At 46.7% G+C, this 26,861-nt stretch overlaps 2 protein-coding genes across 3 annotated transcripts in view; both read left to right on the top strand.

Annotated features, from left to right (window-relative positions):
• Positions 1-364: 364 nt before the first annotated feature.
• Positions 365-10,933, top strand: aldh1a3 (aldehyde dehydrogenase 1 family, member A3). The gene is made up of 13 exons (XM_067248516.1): positions 365-493; positions 792-896; positions 1,109-1,249; positions 2,710-2,839; positions 4,406-4,467; positions 6,094-6,222; positions 6,618-6,731; positions 7,150-7,252; positions 7,739-7,923; positions 8,021-8,185; positions 8,575-8,732; positions 9,314-9,388; positions 9,498-10,933. The coding sequence occupies exons 1-13, from the start codon at positions 395-397 to the stop codon at positions 9,565-9,567; spliced, it is 1,536 nt and encodes a 511-aa protein (XP_067104617.1). The 5' UTR covers positions 365-394; the 3' UTR covers positions 9,568-10,933.
• Positions 10,934-11,129: 196 nt separating this feature from the next.
• lrrk1 (leucine-rich repeat kinase 1) overlaps positions 11,130-26,861 on the top strand; it is a 30,715-nt gene continuing 14,983 nt past the window's right edge. The window contains exons 1-23 of one of the 2 annotated variants that reach the window (XM_067249088.1): positions 11,130-11,268; positions 12,060-12,271; positions 15,762-15,952; positions 18,500-18,671; positions 18,941-19,120; positions 19,856-19,986; positions 20,212-20,438; positions 20,561-20,688; positions 20,914-21,077; positions 21,215-21,352; positions 21,809-21,921; positions 22,154-22,224; positions 22,437-22,566; positions 23,098-23,210; positions 23,322-23,536; positions 24,093-24,257; positions 24,729-24,901; positions 25,048-25,168; positions 25,409-25,568; positions 25,741-25,919; positions 26,112-26,209; positions 26,333-26,504; positions 26,621-26,790. In XM_067249088.1, the coding sequence (XP_067105189.1) occupies positions 12,202-12,271; positions 15,762-15,952; positions 18,500-18,671; positions 18,941-19,120; positions 19,856-19,986; positions 20,212-20,438; positions 20,561-20,688; positions 20,914-21,077; positions 21,215-21,352; positions 21,809-21,921; positions 22,154-22,224; positions 22,437-22,566; positions 23,098-23,210; positions 23,322-23,536; positions 24,093-24,257; positions 24,729-24,901; positions 25,048-25,168; positions 25,409-25,568; positions 25,741-25,919; positions 26,112-26,209; positions 26,333-26,504; positions 26,621-26,790 (3,281 nt within the window). In that variant the 5' untranslated portion in view covers positions 11,130-11,268; positions 12,060-12,201. Of the gene's footprint in view, positions 11,269-12,059; positions 12,272-15,761; positions 15,953-18,499; positions 18,672-18,940; positions 19,121-19,855; positions 19,987-20,211; positions 20,439-20,560; positions 20,689-20,913; positions 21,078-21,214; positions 21,353-21,808; positions 21,922-22,153; positions 22,225-22,436; positions 22,567-23,097; positions 23,211-23,321; positions 23,585-24,092; positions 24,258-24,728; positions 24,902-25,047; positions 25,169-25,408; positions 25,569-25,740; positions 25,920-26,111; positions 26,210-26,332; positions 26,505-26,620; positions 26,791-26,861 lie in introns of both variants that reach the window. The other variant, XM_067249087.1, reaches the window with a different exon arrangement.

The following is a 26,861-nucleotide window of genomic DNA, read 5'->3' as shown; positions in this document are numbered from 1 at the left end:
TTCATATGTTTTGGTAAAATAAACGGCATTAAGCATAATGTCTATATCTATCTTTTAAACCTTTTTGCAATTAACAGCCTATTTGAAATTTACACATGCCAACATTTATATAATACCATTTTAAAAAGGACCAATGATTCAAAGCCACGCACCAAACATGGTTATATCTTGATTCATATCTAATCCCACACAATATTCCAGGAGGCTTGTGTGTGATTCCACAAGATAAAGGCCCCTGATATTTTGATAGGGGCGGAGTTGGGCTATCCCCAGCTGCTCGCGGAGGAGGGAGGCACACCGCATTCTTATAAAACCCACTGGATGCACAAACAGTGTCGAGAGCAGAAAGAGCACGGACACAGAGAAACGGACTAGACTGGACCAGTGACGTAGAATGGCCCAAAACGGAACTACTGTGAACGGAGTGTCGGAGGGGAGACCCGCTATGCCGTTCCCTCAGCCTGTCAAAGTTCAGGAGATCAGACACAACAAGGTAAGATGCTGATATTTCTCTTATAAAATTGTCACATTTTGAAAGATTTTACACTTCAGTAAATGCTGCCTGTTGTGAAAGTTGTATTTTGTTGTAGACATTTAGATTAAAAATAAATTGATGCCATTTATGTATTAGACTAAAATAGCCTATGATTTATGGAAATTTGTATTTATTAGGTACCACATGGCTCGTCCAATAAAAAATATTCTGATAAGTGGCCTTTATAGGTTTATTCAATAGCCTGATCTACTTCGTTGTTGTGAATTTGCATGGGTAACATTTCTGTATCCGACAGATTTTTATTAACAACGAATGGCACACTTCGATTAAAGGAAGGACGTTTCCGACTTTCAATCCCGCAACAGGTGTCAAAATCTGTGATGTTGAAGAAGCCGACAAAGTAGGCGGCTGAATTATTAATCACGTTTAACATTTATTTACCCATTAATTAAAATTCCATATGATACTTAGGCATGAACGTCAAGTTATTGTTTTTGATGGGCTACATTTATAAATGGAATGCAATTTATGTAAAGACTGTTGTTGCGGTGGCTGCAAGACTACTATGTAACAATATCACCAGTGAACGGTCGTGTTGATGTTCATCTTTAGGCAGATGTGGACAAGGCGGTGGAAGCTGCCAAGGCGGCGGGACAGAGAACATCGCCGTGGCGGAAGATGGACGTATCCAGCCGGGGAAGACTCCTGCACAAACTCGCTGACCTCATCGACAGAGACCGGGTCTTATTGGCGGTAGAAATCTAATATATATTCCAGGTTTAGGATTAAGGTCAAAACGGAACAGTTGTGTATTCAGCATGAGGCTACAATTCAATATTGAAAGATATATTTTTCAAAAATACAACTTAATTGTATTAGACTTAATTGTCTAATAGTTGTTTAGCAACGCGCAACACGCGCAGTCACCATATCATCACCAATGTCCTCTCTTTCTCTCGCTTTCTCTCTCTCTCTTTCTTTCTCTCTCTCTCTCTCTCTCTCTCTCTCTCTCTCTCTCTCTCTCTCTCTCTCTCTCTCTCTGTTTCTCTCCCTTTCTCTCTCTTTCTTTCTTTCTTTCTCTCTCTCTATTTATATATAGAGATAATCACATTCATCTGCTAGTATATACAATATATATATATGTTTTTAGTTGGGATGTTTTTTACAGATAGTACATCTAAAGTCATAATGAAATCCTTATTGTAAGGCCTTCTTCCTCCATTGACCTGCCAGAGAGCATTAGGAGTTAGATTTGTAAATGAAATGTTACAGATGTGAGTGAAGTAATATTATGGGATTGCATGTGACTGCTAATTGTAAACATGCTGGTGCAGTGATGGTGTTCTGGAGTATGGCTAATTACACTAACTGCCTACTCTGACTGGGGAAATAAGGACCAGATCTCTCCTCATGGAAAAGTTAAGGCCCTCCATTCTTATGTTCCAGCTTTGTGGTGCTTTTCCTCACGTTATCTGTCCATGACAGAGTTTTAAATACACCGCTAGTAAACAAACCAGGATTCTGGGCAAAGGCAGAGTAACAGCAAAAGGATGCTTCATAAATCATGTTTGACACATTGGATCCAATGACAAATACATACACACATCATCTTTTTATCAACACATTAGTCTGTGTTGGCAAGTCTGGTCAGTCATAACTTCTCAGTAAATCAGCTTCTCAGTAATATCTTTGCTTCGTAGTGGAGCTGTATGCTTACTCTCCTTATCCATAACCTGAATTCCCCAAAATTATTTTCTGTCTGCCTTTTGTGGACGTTAAGAGACTTTATCTACAGATGAGGTAGATATTAGTAAATTATACTCTGAGACTCTTTGGTTATGGAAGCAGGGTTGGCTCTGTTCAGAAACAGGCCAGACAGCGACTGTAGCCGTGCAGCACTCACAACTCTCCTCTGCAGTAATGCTTCATTAAAAATTATTATTATTACAATCATTAATATTTCACAAATCTCCTTTTCTCCCCGTATATTAAAATCTTGGCTTATGTCGTTCAAACGCATAAAGAATTGTTTTGCTGCAACTAATGAGTAGATGTATTGTTTATGCAGAGGGCCAATTACGGTAACCACCAGTATAAAATGTACAGTAATAAATGTTGGCTTTTTTTTCCTCATTTCGTTGAAAATGAGATTGTGGGGGATGAGCTCACCGACTCGTTAATAAAGGATCCAACTATGGTTCTTTTCCGTCCAGACCCTGGAGACTATGGACTCGGGGAAACCCTTCCTCCATGCTTTCTTCATCGACCTGGATGGCAGCATCAAAACCCTCCGGTACTTTGCTGGCTGGGCTGACAAGATACATGGCAAAACCATGCCCGTGGGTGAGTAGGACTCTGATACCTTTAACCCTTTCAGAATAGCCAGAAGGGATACAGCATTGTTGGGGCGCACTGATCCAACTGTCAGGCCAGAATCTCTTGTGCTGCTTTCCATGGACGTCAGTAGGCTATATTATTAGCCCACTTATTCCACTTGGTTGTTAAGAAACAAGTTAATTAGTGCTCAGGTCACTCAGCCAGTGTGTGAATGCTCCCCAACCCTGGGTGGTATCTCCTCCCTCCTCTTAATACTTCCCCCTCCCTGCCTCTGATCCTGCCTGCCTCTCTTTTGCCTCGGCAGGACGGCTGATAGACAAAATACACTTCCCCCTTTCCTCTCCATTAGATTCCAATAGAGGCTTGGGAGACGAAAGGCCTGTGAGGACAAAAGAGAAGGAAGAGGCTGTGATGATGATCAGTGAAGTGCATCAGTCTGGGGGGATTAGCCCAGCGGCAGAGCCCGCACATCAGTGCCTGTTCAACGCCTCCCGGCCACTCTCTGTCACTCACTCACTCACTTACTCACTTACTCACTCACTCAACTAGCGATACAGCTACAAACAGTTCAACAGTTGAATAGACCAGATGTCATTTGGGCATGGGTTTGGACACTGGTTACAGATTTTTCCGAAATTAGATGGAATATGTGCCAGGCAGTCCCCCAAAGCCCCGTATGTGGACGTGTTTGTCCCACAAGGACTCAGAATGACAGTTGTTCCCTGTATGGAATGCTCCATGTCTCCTCTCTGTTGCAGTATGTAAATACTAGCCTTGATAAGCAGCGTGGTGTGGGCTCACAATGCAACAAGGAGATAATGGCAGCTGAAGAAGAGCATTGTGGGAGCAGGAGGGGAGTATTGTGTAGTGGAGTCTGTGTGTCTGTGATCACCCACACACACTGCCGACACAGGAAACTGGAGAAGGTCACACCACAGGGCGAGATGAGCCGTGGCATTGTTTAGCATGTGACACATCTGTCTGAGGACACCACGCAGATGCAGTCTGTGTTAGCATGGCTCTGTCATTTGCGTTAGCATGCTTTTGTAATCTGTCTGAATACTCTGATTAAGTAGCGCAGATCAATAATACCGGTCGTAGTATTCTGGCAGGGGTGATTTATTAATAAATTCAAAAACGGTTTTAATGCGGCTGTTGCACCTCTTACAGCACTGTAGCTATGCTGGTCTACTGTCCTTCACACAACATGCGGGGAGCGCTGTGTCCAAGGGAAGAAAGGAGCTGACATGGTTAAACTCAAAACTATTTTGCAATTAAAGAGAAGATCGGGGTGGAGGGGGAATAGGGTGGGGGGGACTTTTAATTGCCCCTCCATTCCAAAAAGGTCAAGGGTCACATTTGAGTGTAAACAGTAGGCCTAAAAGTTGGATTCTAGGGGTGTCCCAAAGCTGAAAAGGAATGTAAGCTCACGCAAGCCTTGAGAGCATACAAGAGAATTTGTTCTTTTTTAAGTTCAGGACTAACATTTGAGAGATGGAATGAGGTGGATGTCTGCAGGAGAACGGATGATGATCATGATGATGATGTTGATGATGTTCTTTCTACTTGCAGACGACAGCTTCATGTGTTTCACCAAACATGAGCCTATCGGCGTTTGCGGAGCCATCATTCCTGTGAGTGAAGATAGTCTGGTTCTGATTTGGGATTAAGTATTCACATATTACACACACAGTCACACACACACATTCATTACCCACATGCACACACACACACACACACACACAGACAGACAGACACACACACACACACACATGCAGACTGGTATCTGATTGCAGAGCTTCATCTCGGTTATTCTCGGCTTCCTGCAGACAGTGATGTGATGTTATCTGTTTATGTGTGTGTGCATGTGCAAGTGTATCTGTGTGTATGTGTGTGTGTGTATGTGTGTGTGTGCAAGAGTTTGGGCATACAAGAGCTGGCCAGACTTTACCTGAGGAAACACACTGTACAGCAGGTGTTTGCTTTCAGACTGTCCCTCTTTCTGTAACTATATCTACATAGGGGAGCCGCATGACTCTGGGTTGACTGGACAAATCACACCATTTAACTGTAAACTCTAATAACCGTAGTTTTTATTGTTGTTAGGTAGAAACAGTCTTCTTTAGCCCTTAGTAGTCTGTCTCCTGCATCTGACATGTGAGTAACAAGAACAGCAATTCAGCTGGAACTGGTCCATTAAATCATAATGTTTTTATTTTCAAATCCAAGGTTGTTTACCCAAGTGACGTCATAGTTTTTCCTGGAAATACTTTTACGGGTTGTTTCCAATCTTATTTGGAACGATTGTTGTTTTGAAAATTATTTCAAGAAAATGATTGATTGGTCGTAAATGTGTATTTGTTTAGTAGTAGTAGTCGTAAAAGTGCGTCTCAAAACTTCGACTTGATGTGAGAGTGAAACCCTGGACCTTCAGTGGAAATCTAACCCTAATCTGTAGCCTGCCTATCCCACATTCTCCCCTGCGTTCCCTCTTCTGGATACCCTTACAGGAACCCGGTCAGACACTGCAGGATCCACATACTATACTTTACATTGAAATGTATGTCATTTTTCAACATCAGACTGTTTGGGAGGAGCTGCGCTCAGTCTCTCAAATTGCAAAGTAGCTATCACAGTCTAGATGTCTAGAGCACAGTGTCTACATTTTGACAGAATACGGCCAGGCACCATTATCTTGGGCCATCAGCCTATATCTTCTTATGTTGCTTTAGCAACAAAGAAACTAAACTCCTGTTGTTGGACATGGAAGATTATATCATAAAAATGAAATTTATACCGAAGGACGTTGTGTAATTACTAAAAGCACCACTGGCATGAGTTATTGGCAGAGGCAAACAGGAAGCCAGACTCAGAGGTTAAGGATTCAGAGTCCTCTGGTGACGGCAGGATCCAAAGCATTGTAAAAGTTAACAATGCCTAAACAATAAATACTCCACTCTCAAACGTATGTATTGTTTTGTAATTATGTTTTAAACTACCCATTATTTACTTATTTGTTTCCAACAAGGAAAAATTACAGAGGAAATAATGCATGTTTTTTTCTTAAAATGACTATAAATCAGCGTTTGACATGACGACAGAGAAACATTCTCTGTGTGGAGTTGTGGTGATCATTAGTGTCTGTTTCTACATGTGTGTTTACAGTCAGAGTTCATGCTCTTCAGTCTACACATTTGGTTGTGTGAAGGTAGTGTTGGCTAACATGTTCAGGTGTGTGTGTATTGTTCTGTGTGTTCTAGTGGAACTTTCCCCTACTGATGTTCATGTGGAAGATAGCTCCAGCCCTGTGTTGTGGAAACACCGTGGTCGTCAAGCCCGCTGAGCAGACCCCTCTCACAGCCCTGCACGTCGGGGCTCTCATCAAAGAGGTGAGAGTCTTCCTCTCCTCTCTCCTCTCCTCTCTCCTCTCCTCTATTTATCCTCTTTATGCATATAAAACACATATTCCTCTTATTGTTGAAGCTCTGAACATGAGTGTTCAGGCTGGATCGGTGGCAGGGTTTAGGTGTGCCTGCTGATGCTGTGTGCTGCATGACCAGGACCGGCCCCTTGTGCCTCTCTGACATCAGAACCTGACCTGTTTGGTTTCAGTTACAGCCCATTAGTACAAATGATCCCGGGCTCTTTTATTCCTTCTAGAAAAGCCCAGGTCTTATGTGATTAGACTGCTTTTCTTTTATCATGTGTTTGTAATGATTATTTCAAGCAAAGAGGCCCTTCTCTGGTCCTAATCATCAACATTCCTGCTTGGTTGCCATGATAGGCTGGTTTCCCCCCTGGAGTGGTGAACATCGTGCCGGGGTTCGGGCCCACGGCGGGGGCCGCCATCGCCAGCCATATGGGCATCGACAAAGTGGCTTTCACCGGCTCTACGGAGGTATGTGGGTTTAGCTGAACACATCGCCACAGGGGATTGGACACTGTACACCAACAGGCAACATATCTAACCAATGAATGTATAAGGTTGTCTATTTAAAACCCTAACGGTGTCTATTTTTGTTGGTGTTTTCTATTACATTGAGACTGTATTGTGCATACTCTTTAAAGTGATTTGGTGTAGAAATGGTCTGTCAGTCCTTCATCCGTACAGTGTTTCGCTCATGCAGTGCTTCTCATTGAGACTTGCAGTCAATGTGGTTCCAACCAACTGGGCTGAAATAGAGGCTGATCTTCTGTGTCCTTTGATAATGGGATATGATGTCAATGAACAGGCCCTCTTGTTTTGTGGGTATGGTTTATGACACATTGATGTATGGGTTGTCCCTGTGATCCGTCCCCACCTCATCTGTCCCCAGGTAGGGCAGCTGATCAAAGAGGCTGCAGCCAAGAGCAACCTGAAGAGGGTCACCCTGGAGCTGGGGGGGAAGAACCCCTGCATTGTGTTTGCTGACTCAGACTGTAAGTGATGTGGTTTCTGTCTCTATAAAGCAGCGGACAACAAAGAGGGAAAGGCGTGTGTGTGAGGGTGTATGTGTGAGGGTGTATGTGAGTGTGTATGTGTGAGGGTGTATGTGTGAGGGTGTATGCGTGAGTGTGTATGTGTGAGGGTGTATGTGTGAGGGTGTATGCGTGAGTGTGTATGTGTGAGCGTGTATGTGTGAAGGTGTATGTGTGAGGGTGTATGTGTGAGGGTTTTTGCAGCGGGTGTGGGTGCGTGCATTTCTCTGTGTGTGTGTGTGTGAGTGTATGTTTGAATTTGTATGCATTAGTGCTGTGTGTTTCCGTGTGTGTGTCTCTGTTTGTGTGCATGTGTGTGTGTGCATGTGTGTGCATGTGTGTGTGTGTGCATGTGTGTGCATGTGTGTGTGTGTGTGTGCGTGTGTGTGCGTGTATGTGCGTGTGCATGTGTATGTGTGTAGTGACGGTGCCGTCGTCTCCCTGCAGTGAAGCTGGCTGTGGAGGAGAGTCAGAAGGGAGCGTTCTTCAACCAGGGCCAGTGCTGTACTGCAGCCTCCCGCGTCTTTGTGGAGGAGCCTGTCTACCAGGAGTTTGTACGCCGCAGCGTAGAGAGTGCCAAGAACATCATCATAGGAGACCCACTTGACCCACGGACAGCTCATGGACCTCAGGTGAACACAACAGAATAGTAGTATGTGATGAATGATGATAGTTCTGGGTGCTAGAGGCGCTAACTCTAGTCCGTGTGTGTGTCCATCCGCTGTCCAGATCGACCAGCAGCAGTTTGATAAGATCCTGGAGCTGATCGAGAGTGGGAAGAGGGAGGGGGCCCGGCTGGAGTGTGGAGGCGTGGCCATCCAGGACACAGGTCTGTTCCTCCAGCCAACTGTCTTCTCTGATGTCAAAGACCACATGCGCATCGCTAAGGAGGAGGTAAGCCCCCCCCCGGTGCTCTCCAGATTTCATTCATAAAAACAAGCTTGCCCCTGTCACCTCTTGGTATGTGCGACACTGCCACCCTCTGGATGTTTCTGGGAATTACAATCCCAGGATCAGAAAACACACACACAAATGCATTCCATAAAGTTCAAGTTTTTAATGAGCATGAGAGGATTAACACACTTTATATTCCATAAACATTACATCAATATGTAACATAATAATATATAGTATTCAACAAACCTTTGACTTTTAACTATTGAGTGTATTGAGTCATGACCTCATGACTTCATGACTAAATTGATAATACACTGTGAGTAAATATCGCCCCCCCCCCCCCCCCCCCCCCCCCACACACACCCCTTTCTGCTGTTGTTCCATAGATCTTCGGTCCAGTCCAGTGTATATTCAGCTTTAAGAGCCAGCAGGAGGCCATTGAGCGGGCCAACAGTTCTGAGTACGGCCTGGTAGCAGCAGTGTTTACCAGGAGCATGGACCGGGCTCTGTCTGTGACTGCTGCCCTGGAGACCGGAACAGTCTGGTAGGCTCCTGGTTTGTCTCAGAGGGTGAACACTGTAACTGCTGTACTCAACCTGACATCATCTCTCTTACAAAAACGTGAAACCAAAAATAAAGCGATTGAATGACCCCAGATATAGTTCCATGTTTTGGTCACAGGGTTGAGTAAGCATGGTTTTCTGTGGACAAAGTCATTCACTGTGTTCCTAGAGGAGTTGGAGTGAGAGGTCTGTGAGTTAGCCTGGCCTGGAGTGACGTTTACTGGAGCAACACATGCATGTGACATCTGCTGAGCCAGCACGGCTGTTCCTAAACAAACATGTTAAATCATAAGGTTTTACTGTAAGAGCTTGACCTCGGTCTGTACCCTGAGAGACACCAGGAGAGGTGGAGGCCAGGGGTGCACATGATGCTCAGGCCGTTTGCCCACAAGGATCTATTACATGAGCAGGGATGCAGGAATGGACAACGCCGCAGGGAGGAGGGGGACAGCAGGCCCACTGCTGCAAAATAGATGACACCACTGGGGGAGACAAAAGCAAGCTGTCCCCCCTTTTTCTAATTCCCTCTCTCTCTCTTTCTCTCTTACTCTCTCACTTCCAGGGTAAACTGCTATAACGCCCTCCATGCCCAAGCTCCTTTTGGAGGCTTCAAAATGTCAGGAAATGGACGAGAGCTGTAAGCGAGTCATTCATACATCATCCTAAATGTAGCGTACGTCTCCAAATAGGAGGGTGAAATGCAGTGTGTGTGCTCCTCATGTCAGCATGTGTTTGTGTTTGCTCAGGGGGGAGTACGCTCTGGCTGAGTATTCTGAGGTGAAAGCAGTGACCATCAAACTGAGTGAGACACTGTGACAGTCCTGGACACACCCTGCCCTGCCCTGCCCTGCCTCGCCCTGCCTCGCCCAGCTCAGCACTTCCTCACCACCTTGGGCTGTGTCTAATCTCTACAATTCTTCTCTTTGTCACCTCTGATCGAAAATATATTTCTGTCGACGATTATGGGTTGATGCTTATACAGTAGTCAGTCACGAGGAATGGTGATAAGTAAAGAAAGCTATTGAATGTTTTTTTTATTTATCCAGCCCTATTATATATGTAATAATCTGACTCACCTTCTGGTCTCGTTTGTTTAATTTTGATCTAATATGAGTCATGTCCTCTTTAAGGAGTATTTTTCAACCCTTTCAGGTGCTGGAAGAAAGTCTGATTCCCTTTCCTAACGGGGTGTTATTTACATCTATGTTAACATTGCATAATTCTTATCATTATACAACCGAAACCATATGAGAAACTCTGAGGGAATGTTACCATTAGACATGCAGGACCATGATACAGCCCACCCCCCACCATGTCCCAATACAGCCACCACCACCACAACCATGACCCAATACCTACCACCATGTCCCAATACAGCCACCACCACCACAACCATGACCCAATACCTACCACCATGTCCCAATACAGCCACCACCACCACAACCTTGACCCAATACCTACCACCATGTCCCAATACAGCCACCACCACCACAACCTTGACCCAATACCTACCACCATGTCCCAATACAGCCACCACCACCACAACCTTGACCCAATACCTACCACCATGTCCCAATACAGCCACCACCACCACAACCTTGACCCAATACCTACCACCATGTCCCAATACAGCCACCACCACCACAACCTTGACCCAATACCTACCACCATGTCCCAATACAGCCACCACCACCACCCCACCCTGCACCAACACAACCGTCTTTCTGGCCTAGGGGTCTCATAAACATGCACTGTCAGGATAAAACCAGATGAATTAACTGTCATATGCATATTTTCACATTTTGATTTGTTATATTTGGAGCTGTATAGATTGTTACAGGTACAGGTGCCCAGACTGTCCTACATGCAAATATAAAATAATGTTACATTGAATGTAGCCTATCTGGAGTGATGTGCCATGCTCTTAAATAGGGTCGTTTGGGAAAAGACACTCCGTTTTTTTGTGATGATGGGAGTTCTGTAAGCTATGGGCATTTCAATAGCAAGCTTTTCTATGAGTATATTACAAGAATGTAAGTGAAGGGAAACATGTCTCTGCCATTTATAGATGTAGACAATCCAGAGACCTTCTGATAATGTTGTTTCACGCCAAGAAAAGGTCTGCTCATCTTTCAATCCAAAAAAAAAAACGTTTTATATGGATATTTAAATAGAAATTCTAAATAAAAATGAAGATAATAGTTTTTTTTGTGATTGCCTCTTTTCACAAACACATACACACACGTACACACACACGCGCACGCTTACAGTTCCTCGGATACAGATGTTGTTGTCATGCAGTTGTTGGCTCCAGACGAGCTTCCCATATCCGGGTACCGTAAGTGCTGTGACTGTCGAACCTTCACTGGTTAGGAGTTGAGAAAAATCAGGAAGTCAGCATGCGTCTTATGACTTTTGAACTTCATGATCTTCTTTTTTACGTTTGCTTTATTGATTTTTAATGCGCGCTACACGACTACTTAATCAGAAGAATGCCTTACAACTTTGGACAATGCGGTGAGTAACCGATTAATACGTTTGGACAATTCATCACCTCAACGCTCAACAAGTGCGCAGGGATGTTTCCGCGCTGCTTTGATTTTCTCATTTGACTTAGTATTAAGCAATGTAAATGTACATACAATGCAGCCTTCATTGTAACAAGGTAGCGATCAGTAGGCAGGAGGAGCTCAACTAGGTTTGTTAATGTTATCTATATTTATGAGAGCTGTCCCATTTTATAGGAAGGGAGTGGTAATGAGTAAGTCATTTACCTACAGATACACATTTGAATCAGTCTAAAACGTCGTGGCAATATTATTTTTCTAAAAGTGTTTGTGTGTGTTACTATGCATGTAATTACTGGAACGGCAGACAGAAATAGTGAGTCAGATCTGTTAAACGCATCTCAACATGGCTGTCCAGACAATGTTTTTTAAAACAGAAATGTATTTAGGAATATACGAAAGTTTACAAGAACAGTGTGTATTCATCAGCAAGTCATAGACTACTTTAAGAACACTGTAACAGTGGACCAGCTGTGTGTTTATCATAGTGATTGTTTCCAGTTTTTTTTTAAACTTGTATTGTGTGTCTAAGCAAGGCTAACTTGCCTTTTGTCCATGCAGAATAGAAGGGAATCAAGGTTAATCCCGTACAGTACTGCTACACACTCAGAGCCTTCAGTGTTGAACAATGACTGTACGGACTAAGTTGTTACATGGAATTGACGAGGGAGTAATTCATTATAACTGTGCTCATCATTGTGTATAATTTGCATGTGTTAATGTGTGTGTGTTTGTTCACAGGACTCTGACTGCTCAGCCTCTCTGGAGAGCCCTGCCACACTGTAGCTCTGACGCCAGTGTTCCAGTGACTCAAACTAGGACCAGTTCCACAGACCTCCACCCCTATACTTTTCCCAGTCCAGCCCAGTACTAAGAGGCAGACATGTCGTACTGGTCAGTAGGCCTCTCTCCGGCCACAGGGGAGACAGTGAGCAACATGGAGGCACAAGATGGTAAGACCCTACCCATCTAACTGTCAGGCAGCTCTGGAACAAAATAAACAATAGCTAGTGTCTCAGGGATGGAGCTGTAGACAGACCCCAGTGTCTGGGTCTTCCTGGGGGTTTGGAACAGCGTAGTGATGGTGAATACTTGGTGTTTACGCCATTCCCTTGTCCGGGCTGATCAGACAGGACCTGACTGTGGACTGGAGCGTTTAGGGCACATCTGGGTGTCAGAGTGGCTTTTATATAGAAGGCAGAAGTGAAAGTGTGGTTGTAGTTTGAGCCCAGTGAGGGCTTTCTCTGTTTATCTTTGTAACAGTGGCCCCACACACAGCCAAGAGAGAGAAAGACAGAGAGGGAGAGACAGAAGGAGAGAGAGAGAAAGAGAGAAAGGGGGGGAGAGAGAGAGCAGTGTGCTAATCTTAGCTGAGGCTGCTTACATGCTGTGTAGACCATCTGGCGCTGGACAGTAGTACAGTAGAGTACCAGCACCAGCACCAGCACCAACACCAGTACCAGCACCAGAGAGGGAGGGAGAAGCCTAGTCTGGGAACGGCATCAGCCGTGTCTCCCATCTTCCTCTGTTTCTCCACTCCTTCTCCTTGGGGAGCATGCTGGACTGTGTAGGGGAACAGAGGGCTGGGATGGGCTGGGCTGGGCTCTGCTTGGCTAGCTTTGGCTGGTCTGGGAGGGTTTAGGATGGTTTGTGGGGGCTGCAGCACAGGCAGACGTACGCTGAAGCGAGAGAGCCTTTCCCGCCTGCCACACAAAGGAGCATCATCCTCCGTCTCCCCCCTCTATCCCTCCCTCCCTCACTCGCTCCCTCCCCTTCCCCACTCATCTCTCTCACTCGCTGAGAGGAGCCAGCCAGATAGAGAGGTAGGACAGGAAACCCAGCGGGCAGGGAAGACGGCCATGCTGAAGGGATAAACAGACTTGCAGGATAACACACTCACACACACCACAGGGACTGGAAGGCTGTGAGGTGCAGTCATTCTGGATGTGATGAATGGATAAGGGGAGGAGAGGAGGACTAGTATGAGCAGGTAGGAGGCTGGCATAGTACTGGAGGATGCTGGCGTGTCTCTCAGGCTAGGTCGGCTTTGTTTACGTTCTGCATGTTGAGAGAGCTTCTTACGTATGCTGCTAAGGCTGCGAGCGACGCGAGATTAGTCAGATTAGCATGCCGTGACACTGGGTAGAATCACTGGGGTTCACTGCAGCTGCAGGAGTTTGTACAGGGAACTCTTGTTCGTACAGGCATGTTTCAGATTGGATACTTTCAGTTTTGCTTATGTGTACAATGGAGATGATTAAACAAAATGCTCTTGTGGAATTTAGAATATGTTTATATTTAATACAATTAAATACATGGTTTCCCTGAATTGTCCCTTACATTCCAATATATTTTTGTAGGTTAAATTGAACTGATTACATCAATTACAGCACAAAATGTGAATTGACATTATTGTGTGGTGAATAATTTCAGTATTCAATGATACTGTTGTGTTTAATTTGGATAACATCTCTCTCTTGTTGTCTGTGATGTTGCTAAAACACCAATAAGAGAAAAAACAAGAGCACAACAGGAATGTGTGTAATTCTATCCAGATAATCCACATTTCATGGAAACCTGCTGATCCATATTCCTCTGGAGGAAGTAGTTCACTGTGAGACAGTCTCTCTTCTGTGTGTCCAGGTCGTTGATAAACACATACGCTGTAACGGTGTGCTCAGTCCTCATGGATCATCACAGTGCTCCTTCTACTCAGGTTAAACTGGGAGTCCTGAGTAATGCCGGCAGATGTTGGGTACACGGACACAATGTGACTGAGTGGGCTGCTGGCCTGGGTGGAGCATGAGGACCTCAGCTCTAATGCAGAGGGGCATCTCTCAGCATTCAACATCCTAATGTTCAGGGAGACAGGAATCATCTGACGATGGATTGGCTCCACTCTGTAACATGATCCCGTTGTCTGCCCAGAGGGGGAGAGGAGGGAGGAGAGGAGTTAGGGGGAGAGATAGGAGAGCAGATGGGTGGACAGCAGGGGGGAAGGTATCGAGGGGGCAGAGAATGAGGTAAGAGGAAGTGGGGAAGGAGGGATGATGGGTTCGCGAAGGGTTCTGCGCTGCATCTCGAGTCTCCTTACCTCTCCTCCTCCACACAGTCCTTCATTTGCACTGATTGAGATACGTGACCTGATTATTCTTGCTACGTGGAGCCAGATCCTGCTGTAAGGAGAGGATGGGAGAAGGAGGAGCAGAGTAACGATAATGCTGTCTGAGTGCTCTACGATACACCACTCTGCCCTTCAAGATCACCCCCCCCCAAAGCCAGACCAGTCCAGTGACAGGCTGGGAGTGCAGAGTGGGGGTGGGGTGTATTGGGGCAGGGCAGTAGGTATTGGTGCAGGGTGGGAGGTAGGGTGTATTGGGGCAGGGCAGTAGGTATTGGTGCAGGGTGGGAGGTAGGGTGTATTGGGGCAGGGTGGGGGCCCTGCATGTCTAATGGTTACAGTCCCTCAGGGTTTCTCATATAGCATTTATAGCCCAGTCAGACTCTCTCTTCCTTAATTATTCATAGCAGGGCCCAGACCAGCCCCAGCCACATTCAGCTGCAGGGAGACACGACCAGCTCAACACACATCCTCTCTCTGCTCCCAGGAAGATCCAGAATGACCGAACCTTCAAAACTGTCAGAGATGGTCACATTCATAACGTGAATCTATGATGAATCTATGGTGGTTGCTAAGAACTTCTATGAGTTGATATACCTCTTGATAGAACTGTATGAGGCTGAACCAGTTACAGTAGCTCTTCTACTCTACTCTTCTACTCTTGTACTTCAGCCTTCTACTACGACATATTTTACAATACTTTGTAGTTCGCTTGATGATCAAACACTGTTAGGTGCTCTGCATTAAAGCCAAAAAGACACTATCTATACCACACAAACAGTAAATGAACCAAAGGAACGACTCACTTTACAAACACACACACTCTCACACACACACACATACTGAGAGATAGAGGGATGTGGGGAACGTGTGAAAGTCCAGTTAAAACATCTCATGGAAACGCGTGTGTATCTGGGTAGAGTGTGCTATGTGTTCAGGAGTTATACATTGCCTCAGTAAATCACTGCCGCTGAGTGCAGAGAACACAGTAGGAAGGAGAAGGAGGCAGGAAGCTCATAGGGAGCATGTAGGAAGGTGCAGAGAGCGAGACGAGACCAGTGTCCCTGTTCACCCTCCCGTTCCCTGCGCTGCGTCTTATGGCCTGCCCTAATCCTCTGAGTTCACCCTCCCACTGCACCGGAGCGTCTGGGGAGACAGAGCTCTTGAGCAGGAGTGACCTACTTCTGCAGCTCTGGCAGTCTGCTCCCTGGCCCGCAGAACCAGTAGCAGAACCTGCTGTAGATGAAGACCTGATGGTCTGTCCGGGAGCTGGGGGCTCCACTTTGGCTGGCTCGGTCCTCACCTCCTCTTCTCTCCTCCAGGTGTAGTGGAGGATATGGGAGCTAAGGTGTCATTGCTGGGTGGGGGGGGCTCAGGCGTGGGTCTGGGTCCTTCCCCCACCCTGGAGAACATCCAGGCCGCCTACGGCGGGGGCCAGACAGACGAGGCCAGGGAGATGATCCAGCAGGCCTGTTGTGTGGAGTGCAGCCCAGGGGGACCCAGGGTGGAGGCGGTGAGTACACCTTGAGTAAACTTCCCTCTCAGGCGTTTTTCTTCATCTCTCCAAGGTTTTAGGTTAGATATCAGTGTTATATCTGAATATTAAGACTCTGTGACGGCAATTTATTAATATTCATTATAAAAGCCTCTATTTAAAAAAATATATTATGAAACCCATTAGATAAATGATTAATGGTTCATATATGATTAGTCCCAAGAGATCACCAGCCTAGCTCAAGCCTTGTGCTCTGTCAATGATGCAACACCAGTGATATCATCCTGTGTTGTCTGGCAGCGGAGCTTTGTCTTAGGATCTAGTAACAGTGGTGCATTAGTATGTTCCTGTGTGGAGTTTGTCTCATTCTGTGTGTACTCTGTCTGTGAGCAGTGAGGCTCATAGAAGCTCATGGAAGAAGCAGGGAGAGTGGGCGCGTTGGGCTTGCCATGTTGGGGGCGTATTCCATCCAGGAGTCTGGGGAGAACTGGCCTACTTCTGCCTCTGCTGTGTTAGCTTGTTAGACAGCAACATCAAGGAAACAGAAAGCATATCTCTCCCTGACAGGAATACGGTGGGGGGGGGGGGGGGGGGGAGGGGGAAGTTTAGAGACCCAAAAAGGCTGAAGGAGGAAGGAGAGAGGTGGCTAGACCTAGTGTGGGAGAGAGAGAGAGAGAGAGAGACAGAGAGAGAGAGAGAGACAGAGAGGAGTTGAGCAGAGGGAGGAAGGGAGGGATATATATATATATATATATATATATATATATATATATATATTTGCTACTGCGGCGTAGACACCACAACAACCAGGTCTATACTCACGTGGGACATAGCATGTCTTTGTGTGTGTGTGTATCAGAGCATCACTATCTATCTCTTCCCCTTCAGAGAATGGCTAGGTTTGGAGCCAGTCCAGTATTGGCTCAGTGCCAGCCAAACTCCCAGAGCTTCTGGGACCTAAACAGCTTACCAGTCACCCACACAGTATGCATGAGCGCCTCCCATGAAGGCAAGCTAGCACAGATGTAACATTTGGATATATTCAAACCAGCCATTTGACGAAACCCACACATTTCGCTTGACTGAACTTGGATTGATCTACATGTTGTTTGTGTACTGTAATACTGTACGGTTAAAGCCTGGTAACAAATTGCAGTGTTTCTGCTTTTAGCTACGGGCAGAGTCATACTGTACTTCTATCTGTCTGTTTCCCATCCACTCTGCAGTACAAGACACTGTACCACAGCTGCTTCATCTGGGTTTCTTAAAGGATGTTTTCTCTCTCTCCTGTCCCAGTGCAATGCTCTCAGTCCTGTGCCAGCTGCAGTATCACTGGTACCGGTTAAGCAGGTTGAAGGATGATAACATTACATATCTCTTCAACACTTTCGGCAACACAACCATAGAAATATATAGCAAAACCTATAGAAAAAACATTGTAGATTCATAGGAATTGCTATGTAATTAAATGCTGTTATTTATTAAGTGTTAGCGATATACAAAAGTGTGAAAAGGTAGCCTATATGGGGGAGTGGTGTAAGGGTTGAGTGGATGTTGTAAAGAGGCAATTAAAGGTTATGTTACCAAAACAAGATCAACGTTTACATTGACTTACCCCTGGAAAGCCCAACTTCCCCCATACCAAGTTTTAAGTGTAATTTACCGCTAATTACCCTGAACTGTAATGAAGTGTAACTACAAAGTCGTTCATAGATAACCACGATGTTGTTAATATATGTGTAGCTGTGTATGTAGTAACATGATCGTTATTGTAACTTCGATGGAATGTGGTGCCCTTATTTCTGTGAGAAAACGAACCTGTAATGAAAAAGAGAAGTTGTCTCATATACAGTATGATTGTGCTCGTACACTGAAATAGCATGCGGCTCAATGTTGAAGAATTTAAATTACACTTCCCTCAACTTCACATGCCGCAGGAAATATATACCCATTCTCATAAATGATACCAAAATACAATGAGTTCTCCTTGGCTAGCATTTTGACAGGACAGTTCTCGGTTGTGCGAAGTTTGGTTTCACCTGAATAAAAAAAATGGGAGCCAGCATGTTCTGACATATTTCTCCAGGCTTTTAGACTGGAGATTTGGCATCATGACAATATTTAATAAACGATGCATATCATAGACAACAATCTAAACAGTGATACTTACGGTGGCCCTGAAGTGCAAGTTTCCCATTTGGGGGAGCGTGTCTTTGTATTGGGGGGAGGTGAGCAAGTCATCCTATTTGGGGGGAGTTGACTCGTATTTGGGGGGAGTGTTTTCATTTGGGGGATGCATTCATGTTAGTGGGTGTGATTTGCACTTCAGGGCCACCGTAGATACTGCCATCTGGTGCTAGAAACAAGCAGTTACTCCAACATTCCACTCAGACACAACCTTCTTTGGTGTGTGTGTACGATCTGTGTTGTCAGAGGGTGAAGGCTGAATCCCAGAGGATGTTAAGGCACACTTTGTGTGTGTGTGTGTGTGTGTGTGTGTGTGTGTGTGTGTGTGTGTGTGTGTGTGTGTAGCTCTGTAACGTTTCCTACCCTCCTTCCCCCCAGGTGCGTCTCTTGTGCGTGGCTGCTCAGCATGGTGACATTGAGAGTGTGAGATACCTCCTCCGTGATGCCCGCGTGGCCATGCCCCTGGAGCCCACAGAGCACCACCCTGCCATCCAGGCTGCCCAGCACGGCCACCCCTGCCTGGTCAGGGAGCTGCTGGATTCTGTACCTGGTAAAGATGGCTCTGGCTGGAGTCTCTCTCTTTCTCCTGTGTCTGTTTGTTTGTCAGTCTGTTTCTTACCCTCTCTGTCTGTGTCTGTCTCTGTCTTTTTAACTTTCTCTTTCTCTCTTACCTTCTCTGTCTTTCTGTGTCTCTATCTGTCTCTCTTTTTAACTGTCTCCCTCTCTCTCTCTCTCTCTCTCTCTCTCTCTCTCTCTCTCTCTCTCTCTCTCTCTCTCTCTCTCTCTCTCTCTCTCTCTCTCTCTCTGTCTCTCTCTCAGGCCCATGTCTCAGGAGGGATCTGTTAAACTGGATGCTGGCTACGGCGTGTCAGCAGGGTCATTTAGAGGTTGTCCGTCTGCTTGTCCAGGATTACCATGCCGATGCAGATGACTGTGCAATCCACAGTGATGAGTTTGCTGTCATCACAGGACTGCCTCTTTATGCTGCTGCACGTGCAGGTACACACATAGCACATACACATGGTACACAAGACACACACATACACATAAACTAGAGCCCGACCGATTTATCGGCGGAGCGATATTATCGGCTGATATTAGGCATTTTCCAAACTATCGGTATTAGCATTTAAGATGGCCGATAAATTAATATAAAAAAACGACGAAACACCCTTCAACCATGTTATGAGTGTTGGCGTTGCATAGTTTGTCCACCAGAGGGCACTCTACAACGTCCCTGTTGGCAACATTCGTGTTTAGAACGCCAAAACCCTACGACCAGCTGATCCAGCCAGAGTCGGGCAGAGTTTTAGGGAAAACTGTTTATGTTTTGTTGTTTTGTTGTTGTTTTTTAGTTTTCTTTATATATATTGGTCGATATACCGGAATATTGGATTTTTTAATCACCAAATATTTGTATCGATATCGGCATTAAAAATCCTTATCGTTCGGGCTGGAACATAAACACAGACATAGTCACACACTCCATTTGTCTACCACTCAACTCTATTGTATTTTTAAACTCGGTTCCTGTTTTTGGGGGAAGTCCTTGAGTCCCAGAAACAACTGCCTCATATTGCGCTTGGAGGGAATTGGACATGTTGAAGAAATGGTCTTCAACAATACTGGACATTCGACAGTGTATCTAATGTTTGGGACATTTCGACTGATCTTAACTTAGCGTGTGTGTATGTGTGTGTGTTTGTGTGTGCACATGTGTTTGTTTGGTGCTAGGTAACGAGGAGATAGCCAGCTTCCTGCTCCAGAATGGTGCAGGCTTCTCCTCCTACACCCTGATGGACCACCCAGTGTTCAGCAGGACACTTCTCAGACAGAGGCTGGAGACCTCCCACGCGGAGGGAGAGGTCAGTCTCTGTGTGTGGAGCCTTGTTTGTGTGTCAGTGTGTGTTCGTGCGAATTTGTGAGGAAGTGCGTGTGCCAGCGTTTGTGTGCTTGTTCCCGTGTGTGTACCAGTGTGTTTGTGCTTGATCCAGTGGGTGTACCAGTGTGTGTGTGCTTGTACTAGTGTGTGTACCAGTGTGTGTTTGTGTCAGGCTGTTGTGTATACTCACTGTAGGCTCCCTCTCCAGTGTCTCTGTGTGTGCTGGTCTGGTCTGAAGCTGCCATGGCTGGAGCTGGACTGGTTCATGGACCTGTCATCTCGTATCACCAAGCTGGACCTGTCGTCTAACTGTCTGGCCGCTCTGCCCTCCGTGGTTCCCTGGGGCTTGATACAGCTGCACACCCTGGACCTGTCAAACAACAACCTCAAAGACCTGCCCTCGGCACTCAGCTCTCAGGAGATCATCTGCTCCAAGTACGCACACACACACACACACACACACGGAAATGTATGTCAACTCACACATGTCTTACCAATCTGCCCTTTAGCTTTAGCTTTAAGCTGATCTGTGTGTGTCTGCATCTCTACTGTACTAGATTGCAGCAAGTGAATCTGTCTCAGAACCAGTTGACCAGCCTGCCAACAGGCCTGCTGCATCTTACCAGGATCCAGAGACTCTCTGCTACCAAGAACCACCTCACCTCTTTGTTCGACCTGTCTAATGGTGCGCCATTGTGTTTTACTGTTGTGTAAATTTCCTCATTTGTATCTTAATGACCCGCTGTGGTACTTCTGCTTCTCTAACAGAGCAGTTTTCCCCCAGTGATGAAAAAAAGGGACATATAAAGTGCTACACTACTATAGGCTAATACAATCACCGGGTAAAACAATGCTCCTCGGATCTGTGTTTGAGTATCTCGGCTGGATGTCCACCCTCTCCTTCTCCTAGATACTAACTGGATAGGCCTGCGTAAGCTGGAGGAATTGGACGTGTCTGAAAACCTGCTGACCAGCTTGTCCACGACCATCCTGCACTGCTTCAAGTCCCTCAACTCTCTCAACGTCTGCAGGAACAGACTCTCCTCCTTCCCTGACCCCTGGGCCTGTCCCCTGGTAGGACCTTCGTCCATACAGCTACTGGCAGAGATATGAAGAGAGAGTGAGAGATAGACATGGGTGTTGTCTTTAATATACATAGAGAATGAGTGATCGATCTGTTGTTTTTCATTGCTGCCTCTTCTCCTCTGCAGAAGATCTGTCGAGCCTCGTCGAACTTGATTGAGAGTCTTCCCAACACCATCTCCATCTTCTGGAAAACCCAGCTCCAAGAGGTGGATTTCTCAGACAACGTCCTGAAGGAACTGCCTTCTTACATATTCGAGCTTGAGGTAACCATGTAGAACAGGATCTGAGAGGTTTCCATGGCAGCTGCTGAAACCAACTGGTTTATATGAGGGAAGGATGTGTGTTGTTCACCAGGCCACCTCTAGATGGCGGTCCAGTCATAGTGTGAGACATTATGGAACCATAGTGGCGTCTGTTAGTGCATACTAGTGCATTTGCAAGAAAAAAGGCCAAAATATTTAATTAGAACACTAACCATGGTGGAATGTTTGAGTAGATTAAAAAAATTCCGGTAATGGTATTTGAGAAGGATGTGTTTAGATCTGAATCCTAATCACAATACTAGAACCCCCTGGAATGTTCTCAGGAACGCTGGGCTCTTTCTAATTAAATGATCTACATGTTTGTAGAGTTTCTTGGGATTCTAATTACATTTTTTTCTAATTAAGTATCTGTCCAAACACTTTCTTTTTCTCTCTCTCTTTCTCTCCCTCTCTCAGGCCCTGGTCTCCTTACGTTTGTGTGGGAATCAGATCTCCACCCTACCAGCACCCAGCAAGTGGAGGTGCTCTCTTCTCAGGACACTAGACCTCTCCAGAAACCAGCTGGGCAGGTGGGTCCCCATCCTGGACTGCAGACCTTCCCTCCCACACGCACACACGCGCAAACACACTCCCCTGACACTTTGACACACCCATCCAGAGTCTTGACACACAGACACATCCCTTCCTCCATCTCCGTATAGCGATATTGCCTCCAGTTACTGGAGCACGGTTGTAGTTGAATATAGTAAATGTGTGTACATTCGATTCAGTGTCTAAATTCAAAGAATGTATTTCTTCTAGAACTGAGGAGGTCACTAAAACCAGCAGGCTGGCCTTCCTAACCACATGGCACCGCAGAGACCCCGACCCAGGTGACCTTCTGGCCCTAACCCTGTCACCGCTGGGGGTTGACACTGGGTTCTGGCACTGGTTAATCTGTATTGCTAGCCTCAGATCTGGGGCAGACCATACTGTGATAATCCTATTAATCTATTTGCCAGATATTCATGTAGAAGGTACATTATGTGGGAATGTGTGTGTGTGTGTCTCCCCCCCCCCCCCCCCCCCCCCCCCCCCCTGGCAGTGTGTCCCATCGAGTTTCCAGTCATTTTGCGGGACTCACTGGAAGTACTTATCCTGAATGACAACCAGCTGGAGTGTGTGCCTCAGTCTGTGTGCTGCCTGAAGAACCTTACAGAACTGTATCTGTCCAAGTAAGTCCCTCAGACTGACCGTACCCCTCATCCTACTCTGGAACCACTACTGTAACCAGGAAGTAATCCCAGTGCTAAGCAGTGTCTGGCTGCAGAGAGAGCAGACTTTGGTCAGCACAGCTGGTCTAATCAGAGGTTCAGCAGGGCCAGTTGTTCTCCTCACAGCGGGGAAGAATTCTCTGGAAGCAACCAGATTCTCCCAGCCTCAAAGACTTACTGTATGTGGATTTAGAAGCGTTAGCAAGCTGTTTGGTTTTCCATTTTAGATGTTTTCACTGAACAGTTGAAAAACGTCAAAGCCCCGACCTGCTTGTAGAGATAGCTCTCTCCTAATCTTCGAGTTTTCGTGTGATCCTCTTTTAGAGTTGGTTCTCATGATAGGAAATATACTATGCTATGCTACACATAATAAATACACTTAATAAAGAAATGATGTGACCAGACTGTAGTATCAGTCTGTGTGTCAGTCCAAACATCTCATGCGTTCTTTCTGCCTCTCTGTCTGTCGCTCTCGCTCTGCATGGTGAACAGTAACCCAGCTATCCGGGAGCTTCCTGCAGAGCTTGGCCAGCTGTCCAACCTGTGGCAGCTGGACATCGACGACCTCAACATAACTAACGTTCCCCAGGAGATCAGGAAGGAAGGTACAGGAGGCCAACTCTGTCCCATGGAGAAATGGCCGCGCTTTCTGTGTTGATCGCCTATTCAACCCAGGAAACCCTCTTCCCTTTGTGTGATGTGTGTGTGTGCCTCAGGTTCTGTGTCTGTGCTCGCTCACCTCCGAGCGCACCTGCGAAAGGCAGAACCTTGCAAGCTGCTGAAGATGATTGTGATTGGTCCCCCTCGCCAGGGGAAGACAGCCCTCCTGGAGGCGCTGCGGACGGGCAGGACGTCCCCCTTCACCCCCCCCGAACGCAGCATCTCCACCTCCACCTGGGAGCTGGACAGACCCAACGGGATTAAAACTGGTGTAGGAGGACACACACACACACACACACAGATACTGGTTCAAGGCCAGGTTTGTGTTAACACCCACATTCTTATGCTCACTCATAATGTTCTATTTTTGGTTGTATTCGTTGTATTTTCATTCATGTGAACCCACTGGTCAAAGGTACCCTATCTAGGAGTATGCAGTAGGTAAGGCATCAGAGTAAATGGTATTCTCAGCAGTGCGATTCTGGTACCTTATTGCTGTATCTTGACAGATTTATAAACATATAAATCCCCATCTGTCTGGCCAGTCCAACTGTAGGCTCCACAGCAGTGATTGAGTAGTCATTGCCTGTCTCAACTCATCTATATGTGCACATGTGTTGTACGGGCTGCACTGCAATCTTGTTGGCTCCTACACAAATCAATTTCAGTGTATGTCATTTCCAGAGCAGAAATGTACATTCCAAGGAGCAGTGATGATAACCGATGTGATATTCATAGCTCGGTTGAGAATGCAGAAAAAACGCAAGCGTTGTCATCATGCTGTCCCAGTGTTAACCCCTTCCTGACCTCACTGTGTGTGCTCACAGACCAGCTCTGTGGTGTTCAACGTGTGGGACATCGGCGGGCCAGCCAGCATGTCCACGGTGAACCAGTGTTTCTTCACTGACCAAACCTTTTACCTGGTCACCTGGAACCTGGCTCTGGGCGAGGAAGCCGTGGCCAACCTGCAGAACTGGCTGCTCAACATCGAGGTGAGGCTAGGGAAGATCTAGACCAGCTTCAGGATCTGCTCTGTGTTTACATCATGTTCCTTGTCTCTTAGCCCAGTCTGTCAGTACTGAGAGAACTGTGGAGTGGAGTAGAGTCTACTCTACTCTAGTCTATTGTAAGCTGTGTTATTATTCCTTCTGGTGACTGAGCTGTAAGACTTGTGGCATGTCTGTATTTACCCTGCTGGGAATGAGTTGGCCTGTCTGACCGCAAAAACATAACCCTCAGTCTGTTTACGGCTAGGGAGACATGAGGGAATGGAGAATGTCTAAATGTACTGTAGAAGATACAGTATATGCTTTACATATCCTTAAACGTCCTCTAAGTGGAAGTCACAACAGTGTCAAAAAAGAATGTATATTTATTTACGTTAGTGGTCCCACAAAAGGCCCCAAATGAGCTTTTTGACATGGTTGTTGTTAGGTTTCATCCCTGTGACCTCTGACCTCCAGGCTCGGGCTCCTAACTCTGCTGTGGTCGTGGTAGGCACACATCTGGACCTGATTGACACCAAGTTCCGTACAGAGCGGGTCGCAACGCTGCGCGCCTACATCCTGGCTCTCTGCCGCTCTCCCTCCGGCGCCCGGGCAACAGGGTACCCAGACGTTACCTGGAAACACCTGCAGTGAGTTCACACACAAGCACATATACTGTACACACACACACGTTCCTCATTCATCTTCACATCTCTTTTGTGATTTCTCTGAGGTCCGATGTCTCATGTCTTCTTCTTGGGTGTGGATGTGTGTGTGTGTGCGTGTGTGAGTGCAGCGAGGTGTCATGTAAGACTCTGGAGGGTCTGGATGGTCTGAAGAGGCTGGTCTACAACGTGGCCTGCACCATGAAGCTGAGCAGCAGCTCTGCCAGTGGCCAGAAGCTGCTGGGCAGACTGGTGAGTGGGAGGGGCAGCTGTCCTCGGCTCCCCAAGGTGGATGGTGGGTGGGTGGGTGGGGGGGTAAGGTACATGTGACACCAATGGCACGAGTCCCCAAAGGTTAGGATGTTTCTCCCTCTTGGAGAGTCGCCTAACTGTGATGGGGGTCCAGGGTCACCCGGCTCCACGTCTGTTTGAGCTCCTGTGTGTCAGTCGCTGGTCTGAGCTTTTGGAGCCCTGTGACCCCTGTGACCCCAGATCCCGCGCAGCTACCTGGCCCTGCAGGAGGCCGTGATAGCGGAGCACCAGAGACACGACGCCGAGGACGAGGTCCAGTACCTCACCGAGACCGAGCTGGACAGGATCATCGAGCAGAACCCAGGAAGTGACATCAGAGACTATGAGGACCTGCAGAGCGGTACTTCCTCTCGCCTCTCCCTTTGAAAAGAACTGCGTTTATTCACAAAATAGGATCTGTCTTGATAATAACACACTCTCTTTGTATCTATCCCCCTCTCTCCAACCCCCCCTCCACACACACACTCTCTCTCTCTCTGTCTCCATGCTGTACTCCTCTTCTCTGTGTCTAGCCATCAGCTTCCTGATAGAGACAGGTACTCTGCTGCACTTCCCTGACACCAGCCACGGCCTGTGCATGCTCTACTTCCTGTGTCCTGTCTGGCTGTCGGAGTGTCTGGAGAGAATCATCCATCTGAGGAGCTCTCGGTCCGTGGCCAGGAACGGCGTCATCCGGGCCGAAGACCTCCGGGTAACACAGAGCGTCACTTTCATTTTTATCTCTTAAATGAGGGGGTCCTCTCATTCTTATGCAGGGTCCATTTCTCCCTTAGTTTGAATACAGAACCGCAGACAGAGAACCTGAATTAATAAAGAATCCTTGAGAATGCAAAAAATACCATTCCTGACAGATGACATCCTGTACTTCCTGTATGCTGTGCAGATGCTGCTGGTGGGGACCGGCTTCACTCAGCAGACGGAGGAGCAGTACTTCCAGTTTCTGGCCAAGTTTGAGATAGCGCTGCCGGTGGCCAACAACAGGTACTGCACCCTTAATGACACTGTTTCCACACTGTGGCCAATGTTTCTCAGGGAATAATATACAGACAGAGGTATGTTATTATTCTGCCACTGTTCACTTATCTCTCGCTCTGTCACCTGTAGTTACTTGCTGCCCCACCTCCTGCCTCCCAAGCCAGCCATGGACATCCATGGTTTCCGGCAGCAAACCAACAACACCTTGCAGAGGCTCTTCAAGATGAGCTTCGTCCCTGCAGGCTTCTGGGAGCGCTTCATAGCCAGGATGCTGATCAGCCTCACCCAGATGGACCTGCAGGTGACAGGGTCTACCCAGGACATCATGTCTAAACACAGATATCTAACCCCGTATGTTGTTGTGGTTGTTGATGACGATGTTACTGCTGACACTGTTGTTGATGTCACTGGATGTAGTCGTTTGAGCCGAAGAGGAACCCGAGGAGCGGACGCGGCAGGAACACGGTGATCTACAGCTTCGCTGGGACCCAGCAGAGGAGCCGCTGCAGCACCTTCAGAGTGCGCCGCAGCCAGACCATCTACTGGAAGGAGGGGCTGCTGGTCACCTTTGACGGGGGCTACCTAAGGTCAGAGCCTGGGGTCAGGGGTCATGGGGGAGGAGACACTGGGAGGAAACCTTACTATGGGGGACTTTTGG

The sequence above is a fragment of the Osmerus mordax genome, chromosome 13 (assembly GCF_038355195.1).
Source record: "Osmerus mordax isolate fOsmMor3 chromosome 13, fOsmMor3.pri, whole genome shotgun sequence".
In the NCBI taxonomy this organism is placed as follows: Eukaryota; Metazoa; Chordata; class Actinopteri; order Osmeriformes; family Osmeridae; genus Osmerus; species Osmerus mordax.
The sequence above is the reverse complement of the archived record's forward strand: the minus strand, read 5'-3'. Positions and strand labels throughout refer to the sequence as shown.

What these genes read in the sequence shown, in the direction of transcription:
- aldh1a3 (XM_067248516.1), top strand. Translation starts at nt 395, where the DNA reads ATGGCCCAAAACGGAACTACTGTGAACGGAGTGTCGGAGGGGAGACCC. An exon ending in TCGGGGCTCTCATCAAAGAG is followed by an intron (nt 6,223 to 6,617) that starts GTGAGAGTCTTC and finishes TTGCCATGATAG; the next exon opens with GCTGGTTTCCCCCCTGGAGT. An exon ending in CTGGAGACCGGAACAGTCTG is followed by an intron (nt 8,733 to 9,313) that starts GTAGGCTCCTGG and finishes TCTCACTTCCAG; the next exon opens with GGTAAACTGCTATAACGCCC.